This window comes from Passer domesticus, chromosome 3 (assembly GCF_036417665.1).
Source record: "Passer domesticus isolate bPasDom1 chromosome 3, bPasDom1.hap1, whole genome shotgun sequence".
Taxonomy (NCBI): Eukaryota; Metazoa; Chordata; class Aves; order Passeriformes; family Passeridae; genus Passer; species Passer domesticus.
The window spans coordinates 61,093,712-61,120,530 of NC_087476.1; the positions used below are offsets into that span (position 1 = coordinate 61,093,712).

Genomic DNA, 26,819 nt, shown 5'->3' on the forward strand with positions numbered 1-26,819 from the left:
GGGGAGCAGCTTCTCTTTAAATTCAGTTGCAAATATCCTCAGATAAATTGGGACAATGGTGGGGTGTTGTAAAATCTGCAGCTCCCCTCTGGTGCTGTAGCATGAAGAACGTGTGCATTCAGATTTGGCAAAAGAGCCCAGGCAGCTTCTCAGGCAGGAGAGTCTGAGGGATTGGCAAAGCAGCAAAACTTGTTAAAGACAGAAAACACCAGGGCAGAAGGTGGAGCTCATGATGTCAATGCTTGAAGGACTCAGTGAAATAGGTTGGACATTGCTGATGTACATTTAGAGATGGTGCACTACAGTGATGTAGACTGTAATGTGATGTCATTTTGTACAGCCAATTGCAATCTTCATTTTATTTTAGCTTCTGTGCAATTGTTTTAGGTATTCAAAAGATTTCCATTTCTGTTTAGCTTTGTGCCTCGCTGGTTTTCTCTTTATGTAAAAGTGCCAAAGTGAAGAGCAAGAGTTGGTGTGGTATTTGCATTCCAAACTGTGGAATGGTTTTTATGTCAGCATCTGAAACTGGAAGGTGGACAGCAGAACATATTTGACTGTGGAAAGATGGAGAATAAAGCTTGTGTTGCAATTCCAGAGAGTATATTCTGGGAACAATGAAGTAACTGAGCTTTTCTCTGATTTTCATGGCTGGTTTGCCTTAGGGAGAGAGTTCACATCATTCCACTTGCAAAGCTGTCTGCTGATGTCTGTATGAACACTGGCAAAAAATGTATTCTTTCAGTGGGGAACGTGTCCTATACAGGTGCTAACAAGTTGCATAATTGAAATGTTGGAAGAAGAAAAGAATTTGAAATTTATAGTCACAGTGGATGTAACAAAGACCTTTGCTTTGCTTTACCTTCTTGTGACAATTTTTAGGAGTTTTGGCAGTCTGACAAAAATAGACAGATGTTAAACTGAAGAAATAAATTACACTTTCAAAGAAGTATAGCAGTAACACCCTGTGTTTGTTTGTCTCCTCTACCTGAAATCCTATTTTAGTTTACATTAAAACTAGGGGTAATGATAATTGCTGGACAAAATTGCATATTAGTTGGGAAAAGGCTTGAAAATCTCAATGAAACAGTTGTAAAGGAAATTTACATACGACAAAAAATTTAAACTGAGTGGGAATTTTGAATAAAATATTTTTAAGAAACTGTAAAAACTTAGTTCATTTTACATTCAGATCTGGTTTACGCATTAATCAAAATATTTGGTTAGTGTATGTCATGTAACTGTAAAGGAACTGTAGTTCTTAGGTGACGTTTGTGTGAAGAGCATAATCTTAAATGTGGATTTTTTTTTTCTTGTTGTACTTGTGATGGAATCTTCTGCGATATGCTGAACTTTAAACCATCCACAGGGATGATTTTCATCCTTAGTTTTTAATTTTTTGAGTAACGTTTCTGTGATAACTTCATTGTACTTCTCTGTGCTTTTCTTGATGTAGCTGACTTAAGAGAAAATATGCAGGAATATGTTTTTTTCTTATTTAAATGGGTGATTTAATCACCTTTATTTAATAAAGAATTATTAATTATTAATCACCTAATTTAATATAGCATTGAGGTATGGTAGAAATAACTTCTGGTGAATTATAGAAGTGTTCAGGAAGAGAATATGAAATTAATAATTTTGGTCAATGGCTTTTCCCAAGAGGAAAGTGCCCCTTGGTGATGTGTTTGTGGAAGTACAGAGAAAAGTGTAATATGATAAATGCACTGATTTTCAATTTGAACATGCTTATCTAGGTTTGATAAGTATTTAACATAGAAGTCTAAAAAGAGCATTTAAATGTCTTCCAAAAAAAGGAAATATTCAGACTAAATGTTGCATTGCTCAAGCACTGGAATCTTTTCTGCACACATCCCTGAAGGTAATCAAATGCTATGACATTGCTAAACTCTGGTAATTCAGAAGCAATCTTTCATTTTGGTCTATTTCTTAGACTTTTCATGCCTGGTCTTCTGTGACTTGCACTCAAATTCCAGTTCTAAGGCAAACCAGTAAAAGGCTATTCCTAGGAGTTTCAATTATATTGCTAATCCAAATATTTGTTGTGGTGATGCTCTCTGTGTAGATGAAGCACTGTGTGCTTTATTTTTTCTATGAAATAAATTATTTGCCTCAAGCTGGTCTTTGCAAGTTGATATATTTAAACTGACCCATTTTTAGATATGGAGATCTGGCACTGCTTTGAATCATGAGTGCAAATTAGTTGTTGGGGTTTTTTTTTAGTCTGAAGTAGCCTGCAGTATGCCAGTCTGCCTCTCCAATGAGTGCTTAGTGTGGGACAAGAGATTCACATGAGACTGTGAGGAGGCAGCAGGAGAAAGCAAAGGATGCCATTTCAGGTAAAACTCCTCCAGCACTTGTGGAGACCCGTGGCAGTGAAGTTACTACAAACAAGCCTCTTGAGTCTTTTTATGATCGAGTTGCTGAATTGCTCAGCTCTGCTTTTGGGAAAGAGGTTAAGCTCTCTTGATTTTTTCCTCCTCCTCCTCCTCCTCACTTTGTTTTCAGTTGCTTTATTTATAACCATATGATATATACTTTTGATATGTAGGGTGGGTAGCATTATCAGTTCTCCATTTTTATAAGTAAAGGATCCCTAGGAAGTGCTGTGTCTGCTTTTCAATGAGTATTCAAAGGCTTTTATTATAGTGGCTTTCACTGAGAAGTTAAGATGTAAATATTTTTTCCTGTATTTTAGATGAAAGTTCATTTGTGTGTTCTGTACAAAAGACTTGTGATACAGAGAACTGCAGAGGAAAGAGTAAAAAAAATAATAATCTAGGATGAATGAGTAGCTGTGTGGTGTTTAGATATCTGCCAGGTTAAATCAAGGCAATAAGACACTGGATCCACTATTCCTAAGACTATGGTTATGCGTGAGATTTCCACTTAGCAGCTGAGTGGGTCTAGAAATCACAGTTGAGCTTCATCCTGCCCTCTGTGTGTTCCTACCTGTTCTCTGGCACTCATTAATTGCAGAGGCAATTAAATTGTTTTGGAAATGGATCAAACAGAAGATGAATGTTTTTGGGAGTTTTTGAGTTTGGTGGTCTTGGTTTTTTAGAATTTGGTGGTTTTGGTTCTTTTTGGAAAAGGGAACAGATGAAGAACAATTATTCTGTTTTAGCTCAGCATTAGCCAGCTCATTTGTGCCATAGAGGGTAAGTGACAGTGGAGTGTGGCCAGAGGTGGGGATTGCATTGACAGGCTTTTGCCCTTTAGCAAGAGCTGGGCTTTCCATCTAGCCTTTAGACCTTATAGACTGGGAGGGTGAAAACAAGCTATGGCTCATTGAAAGCTCAGAGTCCAATAACTGGCAGCAGCTTATTTGTGTGTGCTTCAGTTTCCAGAGGGTGCTGTGAAAAATCACCTCGAAGCTCACACTCCTTTAGGGACTCAGTGTCAAGTAAGGCATTTCCGCTTGTTTTGTCCCAGTTTTCATCTCAGTTCATTAGTACTTGGGATTAACCTGTGGTTTAGTTATAAAATCACATAACAGGAAATAATAAGAAGTAGTAAGGAAGCGATATGAAGCACAACAGGAAAGAAAGTGTTCTATATGGGCTGTTTAAAAGAAATTACAAGTTTATGTATTTAGTAGAATTCATTGATTGGTGGTCTTACACTATGAAAACCAAACCTTGCACTTTATGCAAAACTGGAAAATTTAAGTACAAATATATTTTTAGCTTTTCAAGTAAGTAATTAGTCAGGGAACGGAAATAGCAATAAAGCAAGACTGCAATTTGCCGCATGTTTGGAAGCAATACCTTTTCTAAGTTTGTCTTTTGAGGATATGTTATACCTGCATTGACTTTTCATAAGTCAGGCATTCGATGCATCTACCAGTTTGGTAGATATTTCCCATTTTCTTAGTATCTTGCTTGGAAATTTCTGGCCAACCGTTGAGGGAGTCATAGTTTTTAAAATAGCGTTTTGTAAAACAAAGACGTTCCTTATCTCTAGAACAAAGTAAAATGTAATTGCCCTTGCAGGAGCTTCAGTAATCATATCTGTTTTGCAGACAGGTTCATTTTGCATTATGCATTTTATTTATTCCAGCTTTAAAGTTTGACAGTGGATCATTAGAGTTAATTCACATAGCAATAAAATTTGGGAGGTCATGCAAGGCTCTTATTTTGATTGTTGTATATCTCCTTGTTAAACCCTTGAGATCTTTACTTGTAAGAGAGAGTTTGTGGTTATATTCTACTATGTCCTAATCAACAGTGCTTGCTTTGCTTCATCCGAACTCCTACATCCAAATCCAACCAGTGTAAATCTTATTTCAGTGGTAATGCATTACAATTTGATGGAGTTGGTGTTAGGAGTTCCATTGAATGCTTGCAGGTTTGAGCCAGAGGAGAGAGGTCTCTGAAGTCTTTCTTGATAATTACTCATGGGTTTGAGCAGCTTTAAAGACTAAACCGCATCCAGTTTCTGAATGAAACTTTGAAGACCAGTTGTTGAGCTTTTGCTGTTCAGGGTAATGTTAAGTTAATTTATTTTGTAAGTGCTTTGAAGCACTTACCTTGTTAGGTTTAAGGATCATGCTGGTTCAGTAATCTGTGGGATTTCATCATAGTAATCTTCTTTGTTTTAAGTAACCATTTCTACATGGTGGTAGAGGCTAGGACAGTTAGTTACACACTAGAATCACTACTAGTTTATATATGTTTCCACTTTAAAATTATTTTCAATTGGAATTAATTTTAAATGGAGTTAGCCCCCAGAAATACAGCAAGTATCATAAAAATAAGATGTATCTAATAGTGTAAAACAGAATAAACTGGCAATGCCTCTCATCTGAATCCATTCAATAAATATGCCTTTCTGATTAAGACATAATATTTGAGATTATTAAGATGATGAGGAGGTAGTATTCTGGCTATTTCTTCTGTTCCTGTTGTCATTCTGCCTTTTGTTTAACAATTATTCTGTTTTCCATAATCTTCACATGCTTGCAGCATTCCAGATTTCCTGAATTTAAAATGAAGCAAATTGTCAGAAGAGTGATTTTTGTCTTGTGTTTTATCAAGTATGATTTTGAAGTTGCTTTACCATTGTACAATGAGGGAGTGTATTATTTAGAAAGAATGCTCAAAACAAATAATAATGAAATAAATTATTTTTTTAAAAGAAAATCTCAAATCCTATTGAAATTAGTCTGTGTGTTCCTTAATATCCCTTAAAACAATTCAATAGGGATTTTAAAAGCTGTACAAAAGAATGAAGCAGATGTAAGAAACTAATGCAAAACTTCCTTAGCTAATCTTGTTAGGAATTTACATTACTTGGACTAATCTGTACTCCAATTATACCACATTTTTTGTGCCAGCAACGTGCTTCTGCAAAAAACAAGTTAAAAGAAGGAAGCCTCCAAACTCCACAACAGTGGGGTTTCACTCTGATCGTTCTCTTTGTCTTGTTTATCTTTATAAATTCTTTATCAGCCAGCTTCCAAGGTCTATGCTGTGCCCTCACGTTTTGCCCATCTTTGTCTTCCTCTGCCCGTGTGCTCTTCATGCATGTCCTTGGCTGCACTGGCAACTTATCATTAGAAAAATAAGTTATAAGCTATTTTTGTTCTGCTAGCCCAGAGTCTTGCTTTGCCTTTAATCTGTCTATATATGGGTATTCTGTTGCCATCTCTAAATTGGAAGAGGTCAAGGTTAGAACATGGTTTCAAAGGAGGCTGTGGTCTGAATGAAAACCTTACTGACAGCTGCTGAAACTGAGGTCTCCTCCTGCTGTCCAAATTTCCCTCTCCCTGTAGTTTTGTGTGTGCTTCTTTTTCCTTTGCTTTGTGCTAATAGCCTTTTCAAGTTCATGTTTGATTTGCTAGACAAACCAAAGTTGAAAGAGAAGTCAACTAAATGGTGTTATTTTCATACATTTTAGTAAACTAACTTCACTCACAAAAGAACCTGATGAAGATTTGTGTTGGCATAAGGGCAGAAGTTTGGGACAGTGGCTTGGAGCAATGATGCAGTGGAATTGAAAGGAAGGGTAGGCTGAGAAGAGCCATAAATGAGAGTGGAAGGAGAAACAACAAACCCCTTGGGCTAGTTTAAAGAAAGCAGCCCTGTCTCATTCAGATGTTAACTTGTAACACGTGGAGCTGAACCCAGGGTGGCCAGTGCCAGCCTTGTGCCTTCTGCTGGATATCACCTGCATGCCAATAACCACTGGTATATTAAACAGGCAGTACATGAGGAAATAGAAATGAAGATGATGTAGGAAAAGAAACAATTTTATTTCTTTATGTTACATCGCACAACTATATTTATATTTTTCCTAGAGTACATATATTTTATAACTGCTACAAATAGTTTTATATTGATGAACATCTTGACATAGAGTATTCTCTTAACAGTCTTGCAAGCCAAGCTTGTAGGGCTTTTTTTAAAATTAGTGTAATTAAGTGTGATAGCTGTTTCATCTTCACATTAAATTTGTACTTTTATTGTTTTCTGCATGCCAACTGAGAAAATATGAATTTAAATCTTCAGTGTATAAAGCCTTGGGTTTTTGTTTTTTTTTTTGTTTTCTTCTTAAATACAGGCTCAGCCCCTCTTCAGATACCTCTACTGGATAGATTTGTCATTTACTGAGTGTCCCCATCAGTGAATAACTGTCAGTGAACCTTTCAGGAAAGTCATCCTCTTTCCAGGAAAAGCCTTCAGGAGACTTCTTTTCTTTCCTCCTCTTTTCTAATGACAATGCTTGAAAGTTGTAGGACTCTGACTGTGCTTCTCAGCACAGTTTCTAGATGTATTTTTCTGCTGATCTCAGTAGCCACAGGGAGTACGGTTACACAGTTACGAGGGCTGCTGGGTGGTAAGAGTTGCTTTTGTACTTCCCCTGCATCCTTTGTTCACAGGGGTGATGCTTGATAATTATCTCTTCTGTGCCAGGGTGTTTTTATTTTTATCGAGCTGTGACAGACTAGTCTTCCACCACATTTTATTTCCCTCCTACACTCATGCAGACTCTCACACGATACTTCAAAAAAGCAGCTGAGAAGCCAAGCAAAAAGCAGGGCTAAAAGTATCAAATTTATCAATTAATTCGAAACTCCAAGTTATGTTACAGTTTTCTGTATGTGGATCCAACACTCTTATTTGAAAAAGCTATTTTCACAGTAACAGTTTCTAATAGGGCCTGTGGTCTAGTAATATTTTCTAAAAATGTGTTTTCTGGGATAGACCTAGTCAATGCTTGCTGTCCTTACAGATGCTGATTTAAAGCAACTGTTTTCCCCTGTCTGAGATGTAAACTGAGGATGTCAGTTCACATCTAATCGTCACCAAGTGCCCCTTGGAAAAGGTTTGTCACTGCTTGCTCTGCAGTAGGACAGACATCTGTCCTGGAGCTCTGTGCTGTTTATCAAAGTGTTACTGGCGGAGGACAGGTCTCTGCACAGGGATTCCCTCTGCAGGGAGAATTCTGAAATTTGCTGTCAGGAAATACCCACTAGTGTTTGCTTTTAAAAAAAAACCACTGAAAATACCCTTCAAAAAAGATAATTCTTGTAATATCTGAGGGAAGTTGCTGCCTGAAGGGATGCATCCTCAATTAAATTAATTAAGGAAACTGAGCAAACATGAGGGATAATCTGTTTCTCTGTTTAGTATTTGACAATTCTAAAAGTAGTAACACTAGAAGTGTTTGAAATAATAATGACTTAATGTAACAGTACAAATACATTTGTTAAATAAGCATGCAAGTGTATTTCTACAGATTTTTTCACAATTTTCAGCTGAGATCCATGTTTTTAATTTGAAGGCACATTTAATAGATTTTTTGATAACTCAGGAGAAGTAAGATTTTTTTTCCTCTTTTTTTAAACAAATGTGAAGAAAAAAGGTGGAATGGTATCTGCTGGGGTTTTTTTTGGTTTAGTTTTTTTAGATTTATCTCACAAGTATTTCAAAAGTTAATTGGATATTTTTAAAGGAGAGTTGTCGTTGAGCTCTCTGCAAGCCCATGTAATATTATATGGTCTGTACATAAATCAGATTGTATTAAATGATCCTGCCCAGACTTACTGTCTGAATCTCTGTAAGGAGCTGCTGTAAGAAACTGGTTTCTCAGCTTGAAATAATTTTTTAATTGGTGGAATATTACTTGGTTATTATTCCCAAAGATGCCATCTTCAGTCTGTTCTGCATTATTGCTGAATTAATTTCAATTCAAAGGTGGTAAAATACATGTTATTAAACCTTGAAAGTGACTTTAGGCGGAGCAGATTACCTCACACCTGCTTGTTGTGAAGATTATACAGGGCTTTGAGGGCAGGGATTTTTTCACTGCAGGTGGACTTGGTTCAGCAAGACAGAGGCAGATTTTTCCATGCTTTTTTACTATACTGAAAACATCACTTTTCAGCAATGTTGGGCTTTATTAGTATTTCAGTACATCAATTTTTTCTTTCTATCAATTTCATTTGAAATTACTGTTAAAAGGAAACATGTTAGACTCATGATGGCCCTTAGTTTCCATCTTGTGAGTATCAGTGAGAATTTGTGTATGTAATGCCATTGCAGGTTTTGTGTTGGCGAGTGTTGAAATTGTACTGTGCCTACTGTGCTACCCTGAGATTATCTCATGCTACCTTTCACACACATACAGCTCTTGTTTGGTCAACAGACTTCAGCACAATTGCAATTTCTTGGCTATGTGTAATGAATAATGCAATAGAAGAGTGAGAGAACTGTGCTATATTTAGTGTTCATTAATGTACACATTCCCTCTAATCCTTTTAAAAATATGTTCTTGCAGCCTATTTGTACTCTTCTCTGAGCACATTACAGTGGTTTTGATTTCAGTAGTCCTTTGTGGCGAGAAATAAATTGAGCAGTAGGACATTGATGCAATGTGAAAGCTTCTCTTTGGCTGTTCATTCTGACTGGCTTCTCCTGACATGAGAGGAGCAAGGCTTATAGCTACCAAGGCTTACATCTTGCTGTTGCTTCCTTTAGCTAGCACTGATATCATAAATCTGGGTCTTTGAAGATTTTCATTAAAGCATACATTTGAAGGATGTTTCCTAGCATTTCAGCAGTCTGTTATGTGAAAGCCCAGTGTCTCTTGGGCCTCACCATTTTTAATACCCAGGTGTCTTTTTAATCTTTCGTAACTTGTGGTACCTCTGGTATTGCATTAATGTAGGGAGAGATGATTTCCACTTGTTATGGTGTACACCGTGTAATGCATATGGACTCACTGCATCCATGAAACCCTCTAGGTTTGGTGAAGCAGCCACGTATTTTTAATAGGGTTATGCGGGGAGATAAATGCTCTGTACATGGCAGCTGGTCTGAAAAGTGTTTCCATTCTCTCCCCATCCTGTTACAGAAGTGATGGACAGTGGAGCTGACATTGTCATCACTTGCTTAGAGTTAACATTCCACTGAGGTTAACTGACTTGCAGTGCCAAAGCTTGCACGTCTGAATCATCATTTAAGGCAGTCAGCAGAAATAGGAAAGATAATGTTAATTAAACTTGATCAATACCTAGAAACGTTAGATGAAGCCCTAAGGCCTAGACTTGTTGATTTTTGACTTCTGTTTTTAGGCTTATTTTATGACTTCTTGCACAGGCATAAGAAGTACATGAAGCCATCTTGGTATTCTACCCACACCTGCTTAATATAAGAGCTATGAAGAGAGTCTTCAGCCTGTGTGTTTTCTAAGATGGTGCTGCAGTGCTTCTGTAATATCCAAGTGTTCATATCGCTTCTTTTTGCAGAGCTGTAGAGATACTTATTTTGTGTATTGGTTGAATTCCAGTGTTTCTGTCCATTTTGATTTAATTATATGTGAAGCATAGGGGAAAATTTGCTTAAATTTGCTTAATCCAGCCTTAAACTCTGCATGTGTATTGTAAATCTGGTAAACATAGAGCCATTTTTGCCCTGGTCATGGGCTGTTGATGTTGACATAGACATGCCCCTGGATTGTTTGCTCCCAGGTTTGTTGAACTGTTACTTGTATTCTTACTTTGTAAATGAATAAACAAATTTACTACATTACAAGAAATGGGTTAAGAACGAAAATCAGTAGAGATGTTAAAATATTGATATACACCAAGACTGTTGAAAGAATGCATTTCATGTTGTTGAGCACCAACTTTCTGGTGGATGATAAATCCATTTTATAGACTTAATTATGTATTTCAGTGTGGCTTATTTCTTCATGTTATGGGCTTCTTAATGTTATTTTCCCTTTCCTCTGTCTGCCCAATTTACTTTTATGTAATGGGGCAGCAGGTGAAGAAATACATAAGCTTATAATGCTCTGATAAAAATATTTTATCTTCTTATGTAAATGAGTATTGCATATAGTGAGGTCATTATTACGCTACTTGTGCCTTTATTATATTGAACATGTTATGAAAAATTGCAGAAGACATAAACAGAAATTTCAGCTTCAATAAACATTCCAAAGCAAGTAATGCATCAAGAGAAGAAAGTGAATTCTTCATATGCATTTATAGAGGCAAAGAGTTTTTGAGAGCAAGTTGCATTATTTGTTGTTGATTGTTGACTCTTTTTCTTTTTCCAGTTGCCCGTATTTGTCAGAGAAGATTACACCTGCTATACCTGCAATTGGTGGGATTCTTTTCTTTTTCGTGATGGGGACCCTGCTGCGTACTAGTTTCAGTGACCCTGGTGTCCTCCCCCGCGCAACACCAGACGAGGCAGCAGATCTAGAGAGACAAATAGGTAACACCGAAGGTCTGTTGTCTCCTCGCTCTCCTCCCGAGGGTGCATGTGCTGTGTGAAGGCAGTGTGCTGCTCTGCTCCTGGGAGGAGTCACTCCTGCCTTGCCGCAGGGATTGTTCTGGACCTGTAATGTCTGATGTTGCAGTGATTCCTGTGGAAAGATGATCAGTTCTTTACCAAGAAACTAAACAAAACCCTGGCATTTTACAGTGATAGTTATTACTGTAAATACTTCTCAAGTCTGGTAGAAATCTCTCTCTGATACATTAGAGAATATATTTTAAGTGTTTTTGACAAGAAAGCTGATATTGCAAAAGATTGTGCATTTTTAAAACAGTGTATTCTCTGAATTTAACTGAATTTAATTGTTATTTATGCTGCAAAAGAGTCAGATAAGTTTTTCTGTTAATATGCAGTAAAAATGTTACTTTTTTTTAGTAAAGCTAGCATGATTAAAGTATAGAGCTAGATTTTAACCATACTTGCTTAGCAAGAGCACTGTTAACTAAATTCTGTAAGTGGGACTTCTACAGGTACAAATATGCTGAATAGCTAAGTGTGCCACCTGGATAAGAGAACGCAGGATAAGTTTGCAGAGCTGCTTCATAAATAGTGGGTTTGTGTGCTTACAACCTTACTAAATGCTACTAAATCTGCTTTGATGTGATAGTCAGTAGAAGTCTCATTTTTTTAATGCAGTTTCAGAGAAATGCTCACTCATGTGATTGAGAAGACAGGTAACAGGTCTAGAGACATGCAGTATCCTTGATGTTTAATACCATAGTGCAGTCCTAGGCTTTTTATGATAGAAGTATTAAAATGTTTCCTATTTATCTGAATTTCAGAAGTGCATAAAAATGTGGAAAAATATAATTAAGCATTCATTTAGCACCTTTTTGTAACCAGTGTTATGGTTTACTTTTACTGATCTCCTTCAAGGAATTCTTTACTTAGAATAAGGTACCACCTTTAGTACAGTATACCAGTACAGGTTCCTGTTCAAGGAATTGCTTATTTGCCCTGTGTTCACAGAAACATTGATCTATGTCAGGAAATAAATTATTTCAAATAAGCAGCTCACAACAAGAATTTTATGTTGTCATATGTCAGAGTTTTGGCGAAATACAAAACTAAAAATACAAATTGAATATACTAGAGGGGACAATCAAGATGTTCCTGTGTGCAGCAAGTTCAGAACTTGTGTTTACAAATTATAATTCTTTTTAAATGGTACTATATACTTGTTCACAGGTTGAGGCTGCTGAGCTGACCAAAGCCATTGTCTTTTCTTCAGCAGTAGCAAAAGCAGTACTCTTCCAAGAAGGGCCAGTGGAATATTGAAGCAAGGAATTACAGTGGCAGCAAATGTGGAGTTCCAAGCATGAGGGCTTTTGGCAAGTGTAATAGAGGAACAAGCTAGGTAGCTATAAGAAATCACTCTGCCCTAAAATTGTGATTCTGGATTCAACAATGAAAGTGGAAAGAAACATTTTTGTGCTGTTACAGTATGGTTTTTTCATGTGCCTGTGAAAGGTATCCTAGTGGAGTGGTATCTGTGCAGCAGGAAAAGCTGAATGGCTCCTGCAGTTGAAAACTAGATTTTCCAAAACTATCGTGCAGGCTGGATTGCCTTATAACTTGCTGTACCTTTCCACTTGAGGTGTCTTCTAAAAATGGGGTGCAATGTTAGCAGTAATTTATTTTAGACAAGGAAGTTCTTCAGATAACTAAAAATAATGCCTTTACCGAATAGTTTCTTTGCTAAAATATATTAATGTATCCTCTCCTATCTGTAGCTTTTACTTTATTAAAATCGTTCTTAGATACTTGAGTTTTACCCTGCCCTACTGGTCTTTTTGGAAGCAGTCTACCAGAAATTATTACAGATGCTCTGAGAAACAGTTGTGTCCCAAGATAAGGAATTGTGATTTAAGAATGATATTTTGAAGTTCTCTTGAAATGTATCAAACTTTATTTTTTTACATCAGAAAGCATAGAATAGGATGAGCTGATTAGGAAGAATGGTTCTCAAAAGAAGACCTTCTAAAGAAGCTGACAGTACTTTGTCCTTTCAGGTGACTTTCTGGGAACAGGTTGCTCATATTAAGAGGCAAAAAACGTTTCTACCTAGGCTAACAGCCTTTTTCAGGTGAAGAATGGGGGACTAACAGAGATGTGATGCTGCTATTTCTCCCCCACTGTGTACAGGAATGGAAAGCAGTTATTTCTTGAGAATTTGCTGTGTTCATAGGTAAACAAAAAGTGAAAATAAGTGAAAAAAAGAAGTCAAAAAAACAAAAGGAACTTCTAATATTAAAAAATACTGTATTTCATGCAGATCATCAAGCTGTCCTCATATAGAGGAAGTTAGGAAGTGTGATAAGAGGCCATTTGGACTGTATTTGATTGTAGTCAAAAATTCACTGTTGTCAGAAGTGGAGATAGTTCTTAAAGATCAGTGTAAAAAGATGGCGCAAGTGTATTGGGAAAGGCAAAAGGAGAATAAAGTCAGTTACAATCAGCAAGGAGCAGTAGAAGACAACAGGACAGGTTCTATTAGAGGTCAGGGGAACAAAGAAAAGCTGAAGGCATGCTGTGTAATTGGAAAATGAGAAATAGCAGAGGACAATCTGTAGGATTCAACACCGCTTTGATCTCAGAAGATAACTTGTATGCTTCTTGATAGCTGATAGAAAGAGAAGAAAGAAAGCAGTTGTAGTTTAAAAGTCTGTTATCTACTATCCTGTATCTTTATTGGTTTATCTAGTGTTCTGCTTTAATAGAAGTCTGTCTGGAAAGACATGCTACATGATCAAATTATTAGAATTTGGACTGTCAAAGGGTTGGGGCTTGTGGCTGTTTAAGTCTCAAAACAAAGCAACAAAGAATTTCAAGAGAAAATCAAGTGTAACCAATCTGATATCCTTCATTGGAAGAGTAACTGTCTTGGTGGGAAAGCAGAAGATGTGCTTAATTTTTCACTCTAATTAAGCTCTTGATGGTGTGCTGCATATGATTCTTTCTATATAAGTTCTGGAAAGAAGTTCTAGATTAAATTGCCACAAAGTCAGTAGGTATTTTTTCAAAAAGACATTCTAGCAGCAAATGCTAAGTGCTCAAATAGGACCTTTCAGAGACTGATTGTGGGCTCATGAGGAATCTGCTTAACTCTGAAGTTGGTGCTGAGATGGAGAAATATGCAATCACTGGGTTTGATTTTTTTTTTAATGTATTTTAAATAGTTTGAGCAACGTTAGGGAAAAACCGCAAAATGCATGAATACAAGTGGAAATCAAATACTAATGGAAAGGGGTCTAAGTGGTGAATGGTGCAAGAAGAGGAGACGTGAGTGTTATTTCCAAACAGATTGGGTTAGCACTGTGATATGACAAAAAGGAGAAATCGTTTTTGTTAGAGGAAGAGTGGTTACATGAACCAGAAGAAGGGACATTCTGGGATAACCAGTGGTGATGAGGGCTCAGTTCACTATCTGGTTTTCTACAATACATGTAAAAACTCAAGAGAAAGGCAGCTAAACAGACAAGATTGGAAAACAGGACCTGTAAGAATATTTAATCCATACATGCATTTGGCCTAAGAGAGAGGAGAGGCAAAAGTCTTAAAATACTCTATTTTTCTGGGGTTTTCATATAATGTAATTGAACAAAAGCAACTAGATATGAGGCTTATATAATGTAAAATCACTGAGGGAAACTTTATTTACTATGAAAGTGCTATAATTTCTCTGAACTGCAGCAGGATTTTTTTTTCTTTAAATGCAACATTAAATGTACTGATGTAGTATTTCTACTTCAATTATAACTTCCATTAAAATTGAAAAGTAATTTTTCCAGGGGTACCCTAGCTGTAATTACATTATTGTCATGAAGCATATAAGCATGGCTTCTGCAATCACAATAAAAATATTATCTTGAGTGGGGCTTTTTCTTTTATGGAAACACAAATACTAAGAGCAGCCTTATTTTGTAGCCTCTTTGCTACAAGTTACATGTCTTTCTTGGAGTTAAGTCACTTGAAGTGGAAAAACTGTAATCTTCTGAAAATGAAGGCTTAGAAGGATAACCCAGTCTAGGAGAATGGGTTTTGTAAGGCATTTGTCCAGTTGATGTATACAAGTTTAACAATTCTTCCACAGTATCAATCTTGTTTGCGTTGGATAGGTGATGCAGATAATTGAAAATATGCTTATGGCAGTTTATTCCTTCAGCCTTAAAATGCTTTGGATTTTTCTTCAGGCTGTCATAAGTTACAGGTATCTTCCTCATTTAATCCGTACAATTAGCCCAGGCCAGTTCACAGGACAGCTTCTGCTTGCTTGCTTTTGTGTTTTCCAAGCCCTGAACTCAATGTATGAGCTACACCGGCACACTGTCTCTGCAAATTGGCTGTCTAATTTATGCTCAAGACCACATTTGAGACTCCTTCAGAATTCTTTGCCTGTCTTTCTTTTGTTTTGAAATGCACAATTGGATTTCATTATAGCCTTATAAAATTAAATCCGTGCCACAGCACAGGCATTTAATAGAACTGGCTATGGCCTGAACAAATACATACCATTTGTGGTTATCACGTTTTGCTTTCTTTACAAAGGTGGGATATCAGCTTCCTAGGCTTGTAGTTGTACCTGATACTGCACCCTTAAACAGCATTCTTAAAATAAATATAGTGAAATTACTTGGTGTGTCAGGTAAGTCTTAGAAAGCTCTTCCTGTCAATACTTCTTTCCCTCAAAAAATCACTAAAGATTATATTTCTTTCTGGGAACGAGCATACCATTCACACGAAGTTTTAGGCTTCAAGAAGACCATGAAACTCTACTTTTAAGAAAAGAATAAGGCAGCAAGTCCTTAAATTCAGGAGCAATATGTGTTTGGTATCTCTTGATGGCTATCAGATTAAAAACTATGTGAAGAATGCAGTTAGCAGCTGCTGGTTTCAGTCTAAACCACGTTCCCAGTATTGTTTGTCCCTGAGATTACTGTCTGGAAACAAGAGCATTTTATTTAAGTTCTCTTCCCTCCAAGAAATAAATTACTCTTTTGTCTTGTAGCCCACTGTTGTTAAACAGATACCTTAAATTTGAACAGCTAAACACATAGGAAGACATTTCTTAGAGATTTTCATTGTTAGTTGGCTTTGTTTTGTTTTGGTTAGAATTTTTTCTGTTGTTTTTCAGATGTTATGGGTTATACATAAAGATTCTTTTCATTACCTTTTCATTTAGTCCTCAGGAAACATTAGAATTATTTCAGTTTGCTGACTTCTCGTTTAATATTGTTTGAAGATTGAAATTGTGTCCTTTTAAAGTTGTCAACAAACATTGCATGCTATGGTTATGAAGCTTGTATAGAGACAATGTAGAACTGCCTTCTAGAGGCTGTTTGTCTCAAGTTCTTAGGAACAGTGGCCAAAAAATCCAACTCTTAATTGAGCAGGAGAGTCCTGGTGATATGTATGCAAACTTGCAGCTTCTGTCTTTCGTCAGCACTGCTTATTTGTTTGTAGCATAATAAATTGAGAAATCTAAGCGAAGTTTGTTGTCCCATTAGAAGGTTGCTAGGTTGTGCTGTATCTCCATTAAATACTTGGAGTATCTTTCTTGGAGCAGTTCAGGTCTCTCAGTCCTGCAAGGTCATGAACTGCTTGCATGGGTGTTTTGTAATTATAGTAATAAAAACGCTGGAGCCCCATCTAGTGCATGAACAGTTAACCCTGCCAGAGAAGTTACAAAATGTGTCAGAACAGGGAGGATGGATGCAATCCCATCATTGGGTAAATTTTATCCTCTTTGTGAAAGATCTTGCATTACTACATCGGTAATAGGTTGGATGAGTGAAATGTACTAGTGATCAAACACAGTTTATGTGGGGAAGGTGATTCCATAAAGGTTAATCTTTCTGTTCCTCAAAGAGACCTCATACATTGAAGATTTAACTGTGTTAGACCCCAAGTATGAGCAGTTGAATTGAAGGCAAACTACAGTCTGAAAATTCACAGTGAGACCAGGACATGTTTAGCACATTTAGGTTAGATGAATTGTATTAAATCCAAGCACATTTGACCTTCCTCTGCAGCTTGTTTCCAGGAAAAAGATGTTAGTAAACAGAAAGACTGGAACATTCAGGTTTGATTATGCAATTTAGGATTTTGAGAAAAATTCTCAGTCCTTGGAAAATCAGCAAGACTGTTTACATTGATTTCATTTGCATGAGCTTTCACCCTTGGATTTCAAGATGAATTTGCCTCGGAGAGCTAGGATTTACTGTCTCTGTGAACTTCCCTGCAAATGTTTGGGAGGAAGTCCTCTTAGAAGATTTGTGTTGTAAATAAAATGGGCTGGACACTAGTCTCACTTCTCCACCAAAGAAGACAGAAGTTGCATTTGAGATTCTGCCACAGCCCATTTAAAATAATTGTGGTGCTGAAAGGGAGGGGAAATACTGGCTTTAGTCAATGTGCCTTTTACAAAATAAATGTTTATCTAGGAAAAAGAGCATTTTCCCTCTAAACAATTCTCCTTGTCTGGTTTAAGTAATTTTCTTTCAATTATTATGTACATACTCAAGAATAATAAGATTTTGTAAAAGAAAAAAATCTGAAATATTAGTATCAGTATTTCTAGCATACAAAGCTACACCTAGATGAAATTCAGGCTTTAGTAGTATTTTTTTATAATTATGCCCCTAAATTTGAGTATCAAATGAAAGTATTTGAAATGAAAGTATGATGAATGTGCCATGCCAGCATTTGTTAAATAATTCAATTTAAAAAAATTATTCACTAAAAAAAAAAAATTAGGGCTAATGACCTATATTTATGTTCACAGTTTAAGTCTTATCTTGCCCAAAATATGGTCAGAAATGGATTTAACATTGTGTTTTGTAATGCCCAGAGATTTCTAGGACTGTGATTATCACAAACCAATTCGTTATAATGTCACCAGAAACTTTCTTAATATAAAATGAATTAGAAGAAATTCTTCCCTATCTTCTGGATTTAGGTAATGTCCATGTCTCTCTAAAGCATTAAATACTATAAGCAGAGTTATGCTGCATCTTCCAAAGAACATATTTTCAGCTTATACTCTGAAATACACTGGTAGCATTACTTACTCAGAAATATTTGTCAAGTAGTTTTGGTCTTGAGGTCAAAATCAGTATAACTGCTAGTTGTGGGAACCATACAACAATCTGTGTTTCCACATGCAGGTTGTAGGACCTGGCCAAGCATCACAAGCACATTTCAGGAGTTGCTTTATATCCAACACAAGTGAATGTCTTTACCTCATCAGGCTGTAGGAGGCTCTTTGTATGCTGCTCTTTTTTAGTATTCACCACTTTGTTCTCATAATGGATGCTTAGGAGCTTCATACCCAGATTCCATCCATCTCAGCTATTGCTCCCTTCATTTAATCCTCTTCTCCATTAGTGTTTTCTGAAGTCTGGTTGTTTTAATGGTCAAGTTTACAGTAGTGTCCGACAAAGACTTTTATTTATTGATGCATATTTATGGATCATATTTATGGGTGAGCACTTTGCAGATGAGAACTCCTTAAGTTGGATTTGCTGCCAAATCAGCAAGTTGTATAATTGCACCTTTGCTAGCACAGCTGTGCTGTTGCCAGTTTGAATGCCTTGCTAGGTGGGAGACTTTCTTGTTGACCTTTCGGAAAATACATCATTTGTAGGCTGTGTAATTGACAGAAATCAAAATTGTGGGTGATATTTCTAACAATTTGAGCTCAAATAAAGTAATAGTTTTTTTAGTAACAAGCCCCACGTGAAAGTGGGACAACTTAAGACACAGTTATTGCAGTGACTTGACTGTGACTTTGAAATATATTTTCATTCATATATTGGAAAAATATTTTATTTTACTTCCCTGTTGTCTTAGCTGATCTGTTTTCCAAGTGTTATAAATTTAGGGGTTCCTTTTCCACTTCTGTGGTTTGACTTGATTGTGATTACAGAAGAACAGATAAACCTAGAAAAAGGCACCACTTCTACATGTTGAAGTTTCAGAGTAAAGCTCAGCTTGGGCAAAATTGAACTTTATTAGCCTAATCACTCCTTTAGATCCTGGAAAAATTACTGATAATATCCTAAAATAAAACAAAAGGAAGCTTAGAAATAAAACCCAAAACTCTACTACTTGTATCAAACAAGGTAGTTGGAAACCAGTTTTGTGCCACAGACAAACTTCAAGGTGTGTAGAAGTAACACTGGGAGTTGGGCGTTCAAACTTCTAAACAGCAAAAGCTGTAAGATACTTTGGTGAGTGTGCTCTGTTGTATCACAGCATGCAGAGATCTCATCATTCAGCAGGCTCAGATGACAGAGATACTGTTGTTTAAGTAAATGTGCAGATTCCCTTCTAGGCTGTAGAATTTCTGCAGCATTTCTAGGGAGATGTTTTGTTATTACAGGAATTCTGAAAAAATTAGGAATAGTCTAAAGGTAACTTCCAAGTTTTGCTGTTGTGCGCAAGTAGTTATCATTGTCTTTAATATGTTATCTAAGGACTGTTGGGGGTATGAAACTAAGAATTTTGGGATCAAGGTCATTGTCAGCATTTGAGAATTGGGTTTGGATGGTTTCTTTGATTCACATTAATTGGCTTTGGATGCTATTTACAATGAAATGTCTCTTTGCTGCTTATTACTCGAGAATTAGAAGGGGAAATTTGTTTATTTTAAATGTGCAAATATGAATTTGAATTTTGCTATAGATTGCCATTAAGGACAGTTTTGTGCATACATCATAGCTCACATGCAACATTTCATGTCTTGTATTTTCCTGCTTAGATATAGCAAATGGCTGCAGTTCAGGAGGATATCGTCCCCCTCCCAGAACAAAAGAAGTGATCATCAATGGACAGACAGTGAAACTAAAATATTGTTTTACTTGCAAGATTTTCCGCCCACCTCGTGCCTCACATTGCAGCCTTTGTGATAACTGCGTAGGTGAGTAAAAAAGAGATATGGCATATGTTCAGTTTAGTAGCTTATATATTGTAATGAATACTTTTCATAGGCAACAGGAAAAAAACAGTGACAAGATTAGTCATGAGGTGACTTGCTCTGTTCATCTTCCTTTCCTACAAGATCTGTTAAATGTTAAGAATTTTAGAGGAGGCAGAGAAGGAGACTTGGCCTAGCAGATGTTGCTAGTCCAAGAAGGGAGATGATTTTCTGATGCATACATCTTTCCTAACCTGCCCTAATGATAAAGAACACACCCAACTCGAATAAGCCCACATATAATGTCCCATGACCTTTCCAAGCTTTTTGGGAGTCTCAGAATTGTTTTTTTCACCAAACTAAATTGAGGGCAAGGAGCTGCTTCTCCAGTCCATCACTAACTAACTGTAAGGCACGGTTCAAATGTTTAGGGCTGTATGACCAAAATACACACTGTAGGTGATTCTTGCCATTGAGCAGTTTTATGACTAGATGTACTTATGTCAGAATCCATTAGAAATTACTGGGCAAACATGCTATTTTGAGAGTAAGTACATGTTGTCAGGGCCTAAGCATATCTCATAATTATGGGGTTGGTTTTTTTTCTCTCTGAATATCTTGTCCTTTTTCATTACTGTTTTCCATGGAGGTCAGACAAGGTGATTAAGATATGCTTAGATTTAAAAGTAAACCAAAAAACCCCTACCAATCAAATCTGAGTGGTTTCCAGTTAATTAGATCACATTTGCAGTTCAGTGCAGTTGATTAGCACACTGTTGAGTCTGGATCTTATGCATTCAAGAAAATAATGTAGAAAGATGTCTCCAGCTGAGAAAAGTAATTGCAGCATTCAGCAGTGATATTTTTAGATACAAAGCAGTCATTGGAAGAATTGGAGTTTTATGTTTAGATGATACTCATTTAGGGAGTGCACTTACATCAGAGGGAAAAGCTTATTAGCCTTTTGGCCCTATAGAATTGATTGGTATCTGTAGATGGTTCCTTCAGTAAATAAATTTTTCTGATGTGTTAAAATTTTGTAAGTGTTGCAAAAGCTATTGAGCTTGCTTTTATTGAGCAAGTAGGGATGTTTCTAATTTGCAGTTGTTACATTGTGCAGAAAAATATTTTAGCAAATGTGTAATTTTAAGACTACGGTGTTGTGATGCTGCTCAGCAAACTGGATAGTATGTAAATACAGTTGTTGACCAGTGTGATAAATAAAAGTTGAAAAGCTGATATCTTTACCAAGAGAGCAAAAATAAGAACCAATTCACCTGTACAACCTGAAGCTTATTTTAAAATAATGGTGTGTTTTTTTAATGCACTGGTATAAAGGATTTTCCAATAGGTTGTTCTGTAATCTGTGTCCTTTTCATACCACATCTTGAAAATCTATTCTGTAAAACATAAAATTAGTGATGGCAGGGAAACAACTTATACAGTCTTCTGATCATATACAGTCTGTGATGAAAAAACAAATGTGAATTATTATGAATATTTATCAGAAAAGAGTGAGCAAATGACTTATATAGCTGAAATGTCTGCTCATAAGACAGGTGTGATCATTGTAATTTCCTCTTGCACATTTTAAAATTTGGAATTACTAGTTTTAAAGTAATTAATTTGCTGTGGTTTTTCTCCTCAGTGTTTATAGTAGGAATTAGAGTAAATTGACTTTTTCAGGGTGCACTGTGTAGTAGCTTTGTTTCCTGATTAGATACAGGTGTTTGTCATATAAATATTTGGATGTACTGAATGCAAAAAGTGATATCTACAATTACCTGCAACTAATTTTTTATTAAAAATAGGTGTCAAGAAAATTGGATGGCTCGTGTGTCTGTGGAAATGTAACAAACTGAGAGTGGATACTTAATCAGAGTGTGTTATACAGTTTGCCACCACTTCTAAGTTAGTATTGTCTATATGATGATGCTTTTATTTAGTTTCTGAATAAATCTTTTAAAAGCAATGAGTATTCTTGTGCCACTATTTGTTAGTTCCTTACTGATTTAACTAAACCTATGCACAAGTAGTTCTACTTCACATGCATATGGATATTTAAGTAACTTATACTATTTAAATATAACATATTTAAGCAGCTCACTACCAGTATGACCATGCATTCCTTTTTACCACATAGTTTCCAAAGATTTTGCTGCAGTTACAAACCAGCTGCAGAGACTCTGTGGTACAGGAATGGGGTCTGTCCTCAAACCAGCACTGCTCAGAAAAAACAGTGTGCTACTTTTACCTAAAGGTGTCTTATGATACTTGGCAAATCAATGTAGTGTGAAAGAGAGGTTCTTTCACTCTGAGTTTTCTATTAATTTTTTTTATTCTGTAAGGAATCTATTGCAACATTTTAAATATGTAAGTACATACAAAAACTTACTCTTTTTTATTTCTATCTAATTGTTTAGTAAGCATATCTGTTGTTTGACGTTGTTTGACATTGTTTGATTTTTGTTTCATCAGTTTTTTATAAATATCTCTGTAGTATTTGTAGATAAAAATAACAACAAATAGATTAAAATAAGAAAAAAAAAGAAGAAAAGAGATAATTTGAGTTCTAGCCATGGTAATACTTCAGACTCCTTTAATCTACAGTATTTTCCTAGTAGTGTCCAGAAAAATCTCTATTTCATACAAATGTCGTTTGTTCCATTTATGTAATACCTTAAAAAATTTGGTTGAATAAGTGTTCCCTGAAGCACATACCTTGGGGGTGTTCCTGATTTGCTTTCTTTACTACCTCTCTGAATGTCAGTTGGAAGTTAGCCCTTCAAGGGTTTTGTGTACCATTATGTTGCTCAAGAATTACAAATGAGTTAAACATAATATGCATCTGAAAACAAGAGATAAAGACTTTAGAATAAAAGTAACCAAACCAGACATAAAATCTGAGCTCAAGGTACTTATTGTTGTATCTTGACAAGAGCTTTTGATGGCACTATGTAATGCTAGAAAGAAGGCAGTGGTTGGACTTGCTGCTGGAATGACCTAATGGTGGCTTTTTAATTTATTTTTGGTCATTGGAACATGGACTGTGTAATATCCTTTTGTTTTGTTTGGTTTTAATAAATAATTTTTGTTTTGTTTAATTTGACTTCTATGATGAAAGCTGAACAAGAAGCAGGTAGCTATATCTAAACAATATGGGGAATAATTTCCAAAACACATGTAACACAGACAGTGTAAGATAGTGAGAATTACCAGTTTGTTCTGGGGACAAGCTTTTCTCAGTAGTTACTCCAGATACCCCCATCTTCCTGGCTGAAGAATGCCAATTACTTCAAAAACAGGCTGAGAGGTGGCATTGTAACAATTTGACTTTTCTGACACAGACAATGTTTCTGAGAACAATTTCTCAGGACTTTGTAGTACTTTATGAGCAATGTGTATGTCAGGACTTTGGTCTGCTTGGTTTAAATTCTATGCTGTAGCACTCTTTCTTCATTACCTTATTATTTCCTTTCTTGCCTTCACTTCCTTTTCATGGCCTTTGCTTATTTCCTTCCTTACATTTCCTGCAGTGAATAGAGTACAATTTTCACTTCATTTTGAACCTGTTAAACCTTAGCTCCAGTTGTCTTGAAATTACTCTTTTGCTGAGTTAAAAGCACAAATTTGGTTGCTTTTCTTTTTCTTTCGTCTCTTATGTATTTTTCCCAGTTTTTACAGGTGAGAAATCATTTGGACTCTTTTTGTTTGGGTGCCCCAAAAGGAAGAACAAGAAGCTGCCAAATGGAGTACACATGAGCACTCTCAGAAGTGATGTGTTATTTATGATTGTGCCATTTGTGAAATTAGGTGTACTTTGGAAATTCAGGGAGCATGGCATGTGCGTCAGGGTTTCTAAATCCTAAGCCAATGGACTGCAAAATATGTCAGTCTCTTTAAGAAAGAAAATCGTATTATAGGTTACTTAAGAGAGGTTGTGGCTTATGCATTGGTCTGCGTATGAAAAAATGCAGAGATGATCAGAACATCTGACTGTGTAAATGATGTTGTAAACCTCAAGGTGTCAGAGTAAAAATTAAAGAGAGAAATTATTAGTTAAAAACATTAGGAATGTAAGAAAATAAATACATATTTACAGTGCAGTAACAATTTGCAGAATGGTTAAAAAACCCAACTCCATTAAAAGACAGCAGTGGAAGTGTGTAAAAAATGCGCTTTCCTATAGAAAAGAGAAAAAATTAATCCATAAACTTTATGGATGCTGTTACTTGGTAAGAATACTATGCTTCCTCTAGTGACAAATTTGGAGTTTTAAAATCCTTTCCTCCACAGTTGGGCATGTGTCAGGCACTTGTGTGGGTCTGCCAGGGTGTATGTACTCAAATGGGTCTGTAAAGAGAGATTGTTAAGGAGTGAGGTCCTTCACTGTGCACTCTTTGTACCTCTCAAAGAGCAGCCATTCCAAACTGCTGCTGCTCTGCTGCTGCCTTTGAAAATATCACTATTAATGTGCATGCAGTCAGAGGAGTTTGTTAATTAGTCAATATTTATTATTGGAGGGTGCAGTGAAGTGATCTATGTGACAATACAGTTTAATTACTATGAGCTATCCTAGGGCAACGGCTGGATGTTTTCCTAATAAATCAATTGCTATTTTTATTTTGAAAATTAAGCATGTTTATTTTCTTTTTGTGAATAGCAATAGTCTGCTAGTATTAAAGTTGATTAGCATGCAAAAAGTTGTCCTTGCAACTTATTTTCTTAAAACCCCACCCAAATAACATAGCTGTCTGGAACAGTTTAAACAGTCATGAAAGTGAAACACATGTTAATTAGCTCTTGTGTTTATTTTTCTGATTGACTTTTTGTTGTAGATACCCATGCACATTATTAACTTTTTTCATTAATAGAGGTCCATCTTTCCCAGTGTTACATTACTGTTTCAGTTTTTTCAATTTGCATCACCTTGTAGAGATTAGTCCAGAATGTAATTTGAAGTAAACTTTTGGTGAGTGTTTCCCAAATGTTAACATGAGGCCAGAAGATGCTTTCTTTCTGTTTGGTTTTCATGGGGTGTTTTGATTTGGAATCAGTGTATGAAAGTGCTGAAGCTTGGTGATTTAAAGGATCCATTGTGCATTGTCCATAACAGATGTTCTAAAATAACATCAGCATGCCTATAAATGTAACTTGCAATTGATCTTTTGTTATTCACTGCTTTTTTCATTTAAATTTCTACTCAGATTTCATTCCACAAAAGTAACAGCAAAGGTATTGTCAGGGAAGTGGATGGTGTGTAAGTTAAATTGATCCAAGTATTTGATTGCTGTTGCCAGCTGATGGCAAATCCTATCAGTGGGGGTGGTTTTTTAAAATATTATTGTAAAAATAAATATTATTTAAGAAAATAATTTCCTTGGGAGTGATGATTTCAGTCAGTCAAATTGAACATCACAGCTAAGGATAGTTTTTATAAATATGCTATGATTATTGAATATAAATTTCTTTGTTATGTTAAATTATCAGATATTTTGAACTGACTGTAAAGGACTTAATGGTTATATTTTCCTTTCTGCCTGTGTGCATCACTTTCAGCAGTTGGGATTGGACTGCTGTATCTTAGAAGAAAATAAATACTCTTTGTATTAAAACATGTTTCTCATATAGACTTCTAATAACCTCATTTGTTTTCTTAAACATTTCAAGAGCAGTCAAATTCTGAAAGTACTACTTGTTGTACAAAATATCAAGTCAAGAAGCCTGAATAGATGTGATCATATCATGACATCATAGTCCTTCAAAAAGCTTTAATTGTCACCATTATAAATACATGCAGATGTGTCAGTCTCTCTACATAATTACTCAGTGTGAGTCCTTGACAATGGACATTGTAGTCCTGTGTTGTACTACTGCTCCTATCAAAAGTAATTTTGAGTAATCATGCCCCAGATGGTTGAGCTGTCATGTGACTTCTTACTGATGCAGGATTTGCATGGTGGGCTCTTGACTCTTTCCAATCATGGGATACATATTTGCACGTTTTAAATAAAGATGGTAACATCCAGGGAATACCTTAGATTTCTGCCTTTATCCTACAATGTTTTACTTGCACAGGGTTGAAAAATTACTGAGTGAATTCTAACTTTTGCTCACTGGAATCTCCTAGTAACATGACCTAGATATTTTTGCACCTGTCGACATCTTGTCTTTGAGTCCTACCTTCACATTGAGCTTTAGAAAATGTGCTGGTGTGCAGTGATCCAGTTGAGCAAAGAAAAAAGGAAACAGTTAATAAAGACTGCAAACTGAAGGGACAAGCTGGCCTAAAAATGTTCCATTTTAAAATCCTTTTGCATTCTTTGTAAATTATTAGGCTTTCATTAAATGTTTTGAAAAGGGAAGAAAAGCATTTGGGTCATTTTGTGCATGGTTTCCTGGAGCGTAGTGAATGAAAAATGGAAGCAGAACATTTAAGTATTTAGGAGTCTACATGCTGTGCTGTGGAAAAGTAGAGATTTGACTCTTTGGTTCTGAGCAGCAAGGAGCATGCTTTGGTGTGGCTCCTGAAGGAAACGCTGCATGTGTAAAACCATTGCTTAATAAAATGGGAAATGTTCTCAGTTTTGTTTTTATCTGAGATATCCAACAGTTAATGTTTCTTATGCAAGTTTCAATAGAAATGTTTCAGGGAAGGTAAAAAATGGAGAATGTATGAAGTATAGTGTTTTTCTGTCATCCAGTTAGCATAGATTATTAGGTGAGTGTTAATCAGACCACTTGGGTGAGTGTTAATGAGAACACTGAGTCCTGCTGACAGCTTGCTGCTTCCAAAGGGATTTGAATGTCCTCCTCTTTATTTCTTTCTTCCTTATTTCCATGATTCTCTTGTTTATGCCTGTTCACAGACCATTTGGTAACACAGGCATTGGTAAGTCAATTTTTCCCACTCATCAGTGAGCAAAATAATTCTTTTTTTTTTCTTTCCTGCTGGTCCAGGGAACTGACTTGATTCATCATCAGCTTAGGAAGAAGAAAATGGGATGAAGTGGCAGGAAAGGCAGCATTTGACCATCTCTTTCACTGCTATGGTTTTGGATTGGCTGTTATCTTGTGAAGCCTCATCC

The 26,819-nt window shown here is 36.1% G+C and overlaps 1 protein-coding gene across 5 annotated transcripts in view; it reads left to right on the forward strand.

Annotated features, from left to right (window-relative positions):
• ZDHHC14 (zinc finger DHHC-type palmitoyltransferase 14) overlaps positions 1-26,819 on the forward strand; it is a 94,465-nt gene that overhangs the window by 42,731 nt on the left and 24,915 nt on the right. For 3 of the 5 annotated variants that reach the window (XM_064413409.1, XM_064413411.1, XM_064413406.1), the window contains exons 2-3: positions 10,591-10,763; positions 19,576-19,734. In XM_064413409.1, coding sequence (XP_064269479.1) covers positions 10,591-10,763; positions 19,576-19,734 — 332 coding nt within the window. The remainder of the gene's footprint in view (positions 1-10,590; positions 10,764-19,575; positions 19,735-26,819) is intronic. The other 2 variants (XM_064413410.1, XM_064413408.1) reach the window with 1 other exon arrangement.